The sequence below is a fragment of the Odontomachus brunneus genome, unplaced genomic scaffold, assembly GCF_010583005.1.
Source record: "Odontomachus brunneus isolate Ranch 3 - 2012 unplaced genomic scaffold, Obru_v1 Obru_scaffold_303, whole genome shotgun sequence".
NCBI classification, from domain to species: domain Eukaryota; kingdom Metazoa; phylum Arthropoda; class Insecta; order Hymenoptera; family Formicidae; genus Odontomachus; species Odontomachus brunneus.
This window is the reverse complement of record NW_022639753.1, coordinates 217,976-227,518: the sequence shown is the minus strand read 5'-3', so window position 1 is coordinate 227,518 and position 9,543 is coordinate 217,976. Positions and strand designations below refer to the sequence as shown.

At 34.9% G+C, this 9,543-nt stretch overlaps 2 protein-coding genes across 6 annotated transcripts in view; one reads left to right on the top strand and one right to left on the bottom strand.

Moving 5' to 3' along the window:
* LOC116853301 (huntingtin) overlaps positions 1 to 2,992 on the bottom strand; it is an 11,510-nt gene extending 8,518 nt beyond the window's left edge. The window contains exons 1-7 of one of the 3 annotated variants that reach the window (XM_032834322.1): positions 2,754 to 2,992; positions 2,492 to 2,672; positions 2,050 to 2,328; positions 1,843 to 1,984; positions 1,205 to 1,771; positions 539 to 1,134; positions 144 to 454 (exon numbers count right to left, since the gene is read on the bottom strand). In XM_032834322.1, the coding sequence (XP_032690213.1) occupies positions 144 to 454; positions 539 to 1,134; positions 1,205 to 1,771; positions 1,843 to 1,984; positions 2,050 to 2,328; positions 2,492 to 2,672; positions 2,754 to 2,839 (2,162 nt within the window). In that variant the 5' untranslated portion in view covers positions 2,840 to 2,992. Of the gene's footprint in view, positions 1 to 143; positions 455 to 538; positions 1,135 to 1,204; positions 1,772 to 1,842; positions 1,985 to 2,049; positions 2,329 to 2,491; positions 2,673 to 2,753 lie in introns of those variants that run through there. The other 2 variants (XM_032834321.1, XM_032834323.1) reach the window with 2 other exon arrangements.
* A 1,090-nt stretch (positions 2,993 to 4,082) lies between these two features.
* LOC116853305 (solute carrier family 66 member 3) overlaps positions 4,083 to 9,543 on the top strand; it is a 77,338-nt gene continuing 71,877 nt past the window's right edge. For 2 of the 3 annotated variants that reach the window (XM_032834330.1, XM_032834331.1), the window contains exon 1: positions 4,083 to 4,663. The gene's annotated coding sequence lies outside the window, so the exon portion shown is untranslated. The remainder of the gene's footprint in view (positions 4,664 to 9,543) is intronic. The other variant, XM_032834333.1, reaches the window with a different exon arrangement.

Here is a 9,543-nt window from a genome sequence, read left to right as displayed (position 1 = left end):
TATATATATATATATATATATATATATATATATATATATATAAGTTCATTTTATAGGCTTTCAACTTTAAACTTAGCTTAGTTACAAAAAATTAACTTACCCAACCCTGAATATAAAATGATGAGATTAAAAATATATCTTACTTAACGATAGCATCTGATGCTGCATGTCTCACTCTTTGATCCTGATCGCCCAATAATGTTATTATAACGTCAATAAAGTGTTCTTGAAATGATTGTCCTGTTATGTATTCTATCGTGATGTACGATAATTTACTCAATAAATCGACTAATTTTACTTTTACTAGAAAATATGGATTTTTCACAAGTTTTGGCAACGCAGTTAAAATGGTAAAACCATGTTCATTGTTAACAGAATCTAGCAACTCTGATAAGCAAAGGTTCAACGCATCCAGCGTTTGACGACATGTTGTCGCAGAATCATCATTCAAGCTCTGTATATTTGATAAAACAAACGCAAGTTAAACATCTTAATCTTATTGATTCAGATTAGCATTTTTTAAAATATGCATACTCACCTTTAGAAGCAACTTTATCATATCTCCTAGTAATATATTTTCATGTCCCTTCTGAGCGCACTCAGTTTCGAACTTCTGGAAAGAGCCACCATACTGAACAAAAACAGACTTTAAAAAGGTTCCAATCACCATCGCTATATTGCCCCTGATCTGAGGATCTGGGTGATTGGCAAATAACAAAATATCTGCAATCAATTGTTTGTTCTCATTGCAGCAGCTAGATTCTTTGGTCACAGTCATTGTAAGCAAGTGTGGGTAGAGTTTCAAGATATAACCCACACACGTTAGAGCAAGAGACTTTACACTAACACGAAATAACTTGTCTGGCACTAAGTGGCCGGGTTTGCCAGCTAATAAAAAGGATGACACTAAATAACGGCAGCAAAATTTAATAGGCATATCCGAGTCTGTAAAATTTCCAATATCCGTTTCATACAACGCGAAATCCAAAGAGGATTTCTTAGGAGAGGCAAATGATATGGCAGTTTCTTCAGAATAATCCTCTTCCTTCGATTCACTCAACAGACTCAAATACGGTGCTTTAACCGATTTTTCGATCTCGCTCCCAACATCACTACCTTCCTCGACAACTTCACCTAAGAAATTAATTAAAATTTGATACTTGTAAAATTATTATGCAAGTTATGTTAACGTGCTTATTCTTACTATCGATAACTCCGATTTTCAGACCACAGTAATTTTCCATTATTTTTCCTTTCATCTCTATTATATCGTTCGCGCATTCATTCTGTGGTTGTGAACAAGCTGGCGACACAATTTCTGTTTCTGTAATCCAATTGTCTATATTTGGAGTAATCTCTGGAACATCTAGTTCGTGCAAGTTCAAAATTGAGTCGGAGTTGACTCCATGAACAGTACTCGTACTGGAAATACTCATTTGGCCTAATAATGAGGTGGATATGTGATTCAACGTTATCCTGCTTTGAGTTATGCCTTGTGATGACAATAAAACAGATACTAAAGACTTTGGGGGCATTTTCAAAAGTTGCACCAAAGTCTCTAAAGCTGCATTTACGATATTATGTTCGGAATGCCATTTTGTGTAGTGCAAACACAATTCATATATATGTAATAAATTATCCATTTGTTGTGTTTCAACAACTTGTGGTTCCAAGGTTTTACATATATGAGGTAGGATGACTCTTAGGCATCCAAATATGCCTATAATAGTAGATGAGTGATCCTCAATATTTTTTACAGGCATTATTACATCTGATAAAATAAATATCATTAAAATATAATAGTTTTTTGCAGATATAAAATGTTATAATTGTCTATCGTACCTAGAAAATAATCCAATACATAATTTAAAAAGAATTGTGGCTTTCTACAGTTCAAACACGTTGTCAAGATCATGTTTGCTGCTGCTCTACGAAAAACTGCTTGAGTAGAAGAGATGTTTTCAAAAAATGCTTTTAATAATGTCTGCAATGAATTTAATTTTATATTAACTCACAAATAATATCTTATAGCAATATCGGATTATTTACCTTGACATCTTTGTCTGTCATAAATGGTCCTAATACTTTTAAAATCAATGGTAATGACTGTGATAATGTTTCAATTACAATATCCTCAGATCGATGTGCTATAATTACTATACATGGTATTAAATTTGACACATAAGCTTTACCCCTTGTAGGACGTATCATGTGACTTAACAAACCAAACCTCCATAGAGCAGCTCTCACTATACGTGCAGGTCCATTTCTCTTTATTTCATTATAAAGTTCTATTTGAACTTTAACAATATTACTGTCAACAACTGCCTAAATAGATAGTTCAATTCAAAATATTTAATAAGAATATGTATAGCAAACAATGATACATGTTTATCATGTGTTATTTTTAAATATTAATTCTTTTACATTTATGATTATTGTTATAGGTTAGAATTTGGTAAATATACTACTAATATAAGTATAATTATACCCTTATAATTTTATTGAGGGACTCATCTGCAACCATTCTGACGTCTGATTCTTCATCATTGCATAGTGCCAGCAATGTTTCAATGGTAACAGTAAGAATTTGTGGAAACTTGAGATTTTGTCTGACAGTTGAAGAACATATTCCTTCAACTATAATTGTACAACATGATATTTTCTCTTTCCTATTGTTAATGAAAATTCATTTTTATCAAAAGCGGTTAACAGAATTTCTTTAATTGTTACAAAATACATATTATTTATACCTTGTTCCGGAATCCGATGTAATATTCGATTCTTGAAGTGAGTTTAATGTTTCCACAGCTTTAAATACGTTATTAATATGAGCCATATTGATTTAGAAATTTTGTCAAATTTCTCAAAGAACTTTCTTAAATAATATATTTAGAGAGTGACATATTATTAAACGTCTGTTCAATGTAACTTAATGACAGATCCATCACAACTAGAGTGCGTTCGGAAACGACATCTAGACGTTCTTCATCTCTTTTTATCTCATTTTTATATCTCTCTCACTCTAACGCAGCGGGTGCACACAGGTGATATTTCCGAACACATTCAATATATCGATATGGCTCCTGCACACAGGACGCGGTAATGCTTGCCGCGCGGCAGAAGTTCGCGCGACAGCCAATCAATATGATGCTTTCCGTAATAATCTTCTAGCTCTTACGGAAAAACAACATATTGATTGGCTATCGCGCGGACTTCCGCCGCGCGGCAAGCATTACCGCGTCCTGGGCCCTGATTCTCGAAAATATATCGCATACGACATTTAGTAAAAAGCTATAGTTCATGTTACGTATACTATAGCTCTCCACTAAATGTCGTATGCGATATATTTTCGAGAATCAGGGCCCTGTATGTAGGAGCCATTATGCAGTAAAACGTAAACAATAAGCAAATTGACCAATCATAATCATTGATTCTTCTTACGGTCCAAGAATCAACGACTGTGATTAGTCAATTTGCTTACTGCTTACGTCTTACTGCTTAAGTTTTTCTATGTGCCACGGCCCTTAAGGGACGTCTACATTGGAAGTAAGCAGTAGAAGTAGGAAGTAAGAATAAGAAATTGACCAATCATAGTTGATTATTCTTCTCACATTCGACTGTGGTTGGTCAATTTCTTACTCTTACTTCCTACTTCTTGCTATTTACTTCCAATGTAGACGTCCCTTTATTGTTATGTCAATTCGTGTGCGGCGCCCCTTAAGCCCGTATCAGACTATAGATTAGGATTAAGATTGAATTGAAATTTAGCCAATCAGAGCAAAATTCACTAAGTTCAAGTTTGGTGAACATTGCTCTGATTGGCCAATTGTCAATTCAATCTCAATCCGTAGTCTGATACGGGCTTTAGTCTATGTGCTTCCATCTTTAAAGGTGCCAATACATGAGAGCGTCCCAGCGTCGAGCGTTAAAGCGTTAGCCAATCAACGTATCAGGTTCCAGAAGTATACTTGTAGTTCTTGCGGAAAGTGGCACGTTGATTGGCTACCGCTTTAACGCTCGACGTTTGATGCTCCCATGTAAAGGTACCTTAACGTCATTTGTAGCTGAATCAGCTGATCGCCCCGGTATTTGTCAATATGGTGTCGTTTTATCGGACATTTATTAAACGGCTTCCGCGACGGTTCGTAATAAACGGGAACAACGATTTTTTAGATAAAGGCACTTGTGGACTGTTACTCAGACATTTAGTCACATATAACAATTATCATGTGATTTATCGATACATACATGACGTGAATGGAATTAAAGTCGTTGGAGGGAAGGGGGGAATAATATAAAGCTACAAGTCGTATATAAAAACAAGGAGCAAAATAGGGAATTGTAGACATCATAGAATGTTCATAAGACCGTAATGCGGCGATTTCAATAGGTCCTGCGCATCAAAATTTCTCGAAACGTGAATACACTATACGCTCAAGGAGAATAATATCAGAGAAGTTATTGAATCCTTTGTCATTTTAAGTGCATTCGACGCTTGGATTATGCAAGACAGAGAAATATAGCGCGGTCCCAGCGCTGCCGCAATTTCGGAAATAGACGGTTGTCAACAACGACAAGAGTCGCGCGTGTGTGGGTGTATTTTTTGCGCGCCTGTATACGATCTCGACAGAACTAACGTGAATCAATCAACGATAAAAAGGTGAGACGTGATATAAAAACACGTTACTTATCTATAATAGCGTTGTCACTACGAAAAGCGCAAGTAAAATTCAGAATTGTTGCGATGATATATTAATAGCGGCATATAGAAGATATTTTATGTAATTGTGAACTATTTATTTTTGCAATTATTTAGAACGATAATGCGTAATTGTTCTTGAAAAATAAGATGACGCTGTTACACTCGCATATGTGTGTGTGTGTGTGTGTAATGTTATATAACAATGTGGTAATTATCCAGTTTAGCTTTCTCACTTTCGATTTCGATGAAAATAGACTTAATCGACACATTTTTGTACAAGAAACAACTTTTTTTTTTTACAAAATTGTCGCTCTGCATCGAGTAGCAAGATATTAGCCAAGAAAGTTGACGGCGCGTTAGGTTAGGAAATCTGTCACACCGACGATATGTAGCGATATATCGCATATATATATATTAAATAAATATATCTATTAAATCTTCGCCTTACTAAATATATGAGTCTACTATATACTAAAATGGATACTGAAAAGACAAGCAAGACTCCTACGCAAGATAGGACGTACCAAATGGTTTGGTAAAAGTAACATTCTAAAAAAAAAAGAAAAATGCATCTCGTATAGTGTTAAATGTGTGTTGTTTTTGCATGCCATTAATACGTCCTACCTTGCGTAGAGGTCTTGCTTGCTTTTTCAATATCCATTTTAGTAATAATTTTTAGTATCTTGTAGACTCATTTATTTAGTAAGGCAAAGATTATATAGATCTAATATCTGTAGCAACGTGCAAAAGTATGCAAATATGACATATGTGTGTTATAATGCATTGCTTATATTTCTATGAATAAATCTTCGCCTTACTAAATGTATGAGTTTACTATATATTAAAATGGATTCTAAAAAGATAAGCATGACTCCCTATGCAAGGTATGAATGGCAAAAACAACACATGTGTAACACTATGCGAGATGCATTTTTCTTTTTTTTTTAGAATGTTACTTTTACCAAACCGGGGGAGGGGGCTTTGCTCCCCCGAACCCCTTTGACCGGGTGCTTCGCCCCCTAGACCTCCAGTATGCAAATGTATTCGTATGCAAATGTTTCAGTAATACTTTTTTACTTATGTTCTAATACATTTCTAATTCGCGCACTGTTCTATGTCGCACGGAGCATGCGCATGACGCCGCGAGGCATGTACACGCACTGGCGTTAATGCCATCCATATATCTGTATGACTTGCACACGATGACGCGTCACTCACAAACTGCTGCCTGGTAAGTGTCTGCTAGTTGAGGCACAAGCAGCATGGAGTAGCGGAGGGAGCTAGCGGTATACGATCGTCGGACGCATGGTGTAAGAATATAAGGTGTACCGTTCCCGTGGATGCGCAGTCGTCTTCATTTCGACCAATCAGAGACTATCCAAAATGCAGAAAGCAATAGATCGGTTTTCGCTGCACTACTGAACTAGTGTAATAAGTTAGAGTGAAAGAAAGTATATTTGTCTCACTCTAACTTATTGCATTAGTTCATTCGTGCAGCGAAAATAATGAATAAATCATTTATAAATTTTCATGGAGAAGCCTCAGTCAAGAAGACAAAATATTTGATAAAGTAACCGATATTGTCTATTCGCAATTAAATAACAATTTCCCGAAAGAGGTAATTGCATGTCTTGTTCGCACTCGAACGTATATTTGATTACGAACACTCATTAAACGAATTGTTGCAAATAATTTGATTAACAAAAAAGGACAGAAAATTTAAAAAAATTGCAAATAAAGAAAATGCGAAAAATTTGTAATAGTTCCAAATATATATTTCTATATATGATAAACGTTAATGTACAAATATATATTTTACTATTATTGTGTTTTGTTCATATCTCATTATTTTCAAATCTAAGGATAGGAAAAACTAATCTGAGTTCAAGCACGGACGTAGTAGTGTTATATTACCTAAATTTAGTGATATTACCTTCCTTTATTAGGAAATAAAGTATTTTATTAAAAATCATCAAACGTTTCGGTTCAGCCGTGAACCCTCTTCAGTGATAAAAACATACAAAGAAAAAGTCTCGATGCTAATACAGAACGCGAATTACAACTAATAATATCGAACTTGGATGCTCACGAAGAACATAAATAGTTTTTTTAATATTACAGTCGACAAATACGCTCGCAATCAGTTCTTAATTCTTTGTTCATACGTGTATAGTATGCTGCGGTTTTTGTCTAACAAAAAGTATAAAGAAAAGAGTCTGTAAAAAGTAAAGGATATCGTTAAAAAATTAAATAGAAAATTTATAAATTACCTTAAAATTAGATTATAGTTTAAACCAGGTGTGTGGAACACAATTGTCGATTTATATTACCAAGTATTAGAATGTAAATCACAATCAGTTTATATACATAAGCAAACGAAGTAAGAAGAGGCAACTGCGGAAGAGAAGGAAAACGAACATCAGCTTATCAAAACAAACCGCAATAGCTATTGCCAAGATATTCCGTGTCTTTTTGTGAATTTAATCCTTTGTTCTGAAGACCAATGTAAATCATCTCCGCCACTAATCGTTTGATGTAAAAACGTTCCTAGTGCAAGACTTTGATGTGTTCCCAATTAAATTCATGATTTAAATTAAAACGATGTTTTTGGACGGCCGTCAATTCCACCGTTGCACTTCTTGGAACTCTCATATGTTCAGGAACCCGCGTAGAGAGTTTTCTACTAGTCTGTCCGACATAAGATGCCTCACAATTACTGCATTGCAACTTGTAGACGATGTTGTTATGGAGTCCAAGCGGAAGCCTGTCTTTATGTACTCGAATCATATCCGTTAATTTATTTGCGCAGGAATAAGAAATCCTTGTCGAATCATTTTTAAAAATTATTTTCACCCGTTGTATTATTACATTATACAATAGTACGTTTTCCAATTACACAAGTGATCAATTCTGTATCTCGGTACTTCGGTGCACAGTTCAAAAGTGAGCGAATATACTTTAAGTTAACCAATAACAAGTACAAATATTCTAGTAAATATGCTTATTTTTGTAATTGTTACAAATTGACGAGAAACATAATCGACTCCAAGAACTCCTCTATTTCGATCACATCCGTATTTACTGTGTAAATCTGCAAGTGTGCATATCTGCAACCATTCATAAAGTTAGTGTAACGTTTCTTGATCCAACATATGTGTACATACATCCTGGATAACATTTAACATCGCAGCATTTGTCTTAACGTTCTCGTTTACTGTTTTATTCAAATTTGTGAAAACATGTATAACATTGTTCTGCTTATAATATAAAACAACACACACACACACGCACACACGCGCGCGCGCGCGCGCGCGCACACACACACACACACACACACACACACATACATATATATTTATATATTTATATATAATTAACACAAGAATAAGTTATTACTTTCCCACAACTTATATACGTTAATCCAATACTGCACCTTTCTTGCTTTTTGTTGAATTAAACACTAATGATTTATATAGCATTTAACTAATATTCTATTTAAGAACAACTTATTTACTCAGTTTTTTATTATATTTATAACATTGTTTTCACTTTTTGTCGTACTGTAGATAAAACTGCGTTTGAATGTCGCGGTTGAATTTTGGGTATCATTTTATTGGCTATACCCCTACTTTTCCTTCTATTATGCGCAACGGTACACCTTACACTCTATGCACAATGTCAGGCAACAGGCAATAAGAACAGGGAATAGGAATTTGGATTGGTCAATTATTTCTATTCACTGTTCCTATTGGTTAATGCTTATTCCTATTGCCTGTTGCCTAGCATTGTACATAGGGCTTTATATTCTTACACCATGGTCGAACGCTTGGAGAGGGAATAGTGGCGGCGATCTTTCATCCTCTATCGCGGACGTAAGAGCGAGAGAGATAATATTATAAGACGTTGTGGACAGAAATGCTATCCTAAAATACATGTGACGCACACTAAGAAAACGCTCGACTCACACTATCTCGTCTATACGTGAGCAATATAGCAGTGTCTCGACTGTTTCGCTCGCTCGAACGTTCATGCATTTTTTCTTATAAGCAAGGAAATTACTGTGATGTAAAAGGAGATCTTGGGGAAGGGTTTTCAGGAGGCTTGGACAAGTGCTTCTTAACAGCTGCTCTTGAAAAAAAAAAAAATATTAGATTTATTTCAATATAGGGTACGTTTGGGGAACACGCTACCAACGCTATTGCGTTCTTCTATCTTTATCACTTCTTAGATATATAACAAAGATAGAATGACACGGTAGCGCTGAATAGCGAGCTTCCCGAATGCAATCATAGAATACTGAATCAATATAGAATACTGCAACAATACAGCGCTTGTATAGGTTGTCGAAGTAGAGTAATAAGACACAATAATTATTTGAAAGAGGCGCAAAAATTGGCCTTTTTCAGGGCCAACAAATTTTATAATGATGGAACGATATTCGAACGCATAAAATATGAAATAATTATATCTCGCGTGTTTATGCAACACTAAAATTAAAAATACTCTACTTCGACAACCTATAAAAGCGCTGTATTGTTGCAGTATTCTACATTGATTCAGTATTATATATTGAAATAAATCTAATATTTTTTTTTTCAAGAGCAGCTATTAAGAAGTACTTATCGAAACCTCCTGAAAACTTTTCCCCAAGATCTTCTTTTACATTACAGTAATTTTCTTGCTAACAAGAAAAAATGCATGGACGTTCGAGCGAGCGAAACAGTCGAAACACCGCTATATTGCTCACATATAGACAAGACAGTGTGAGTCGAGCGTTTTCTTAATTTGCGTCACACGTATTTTATGACAGTATTTCTGTCCACGACGTCTTATAAAGC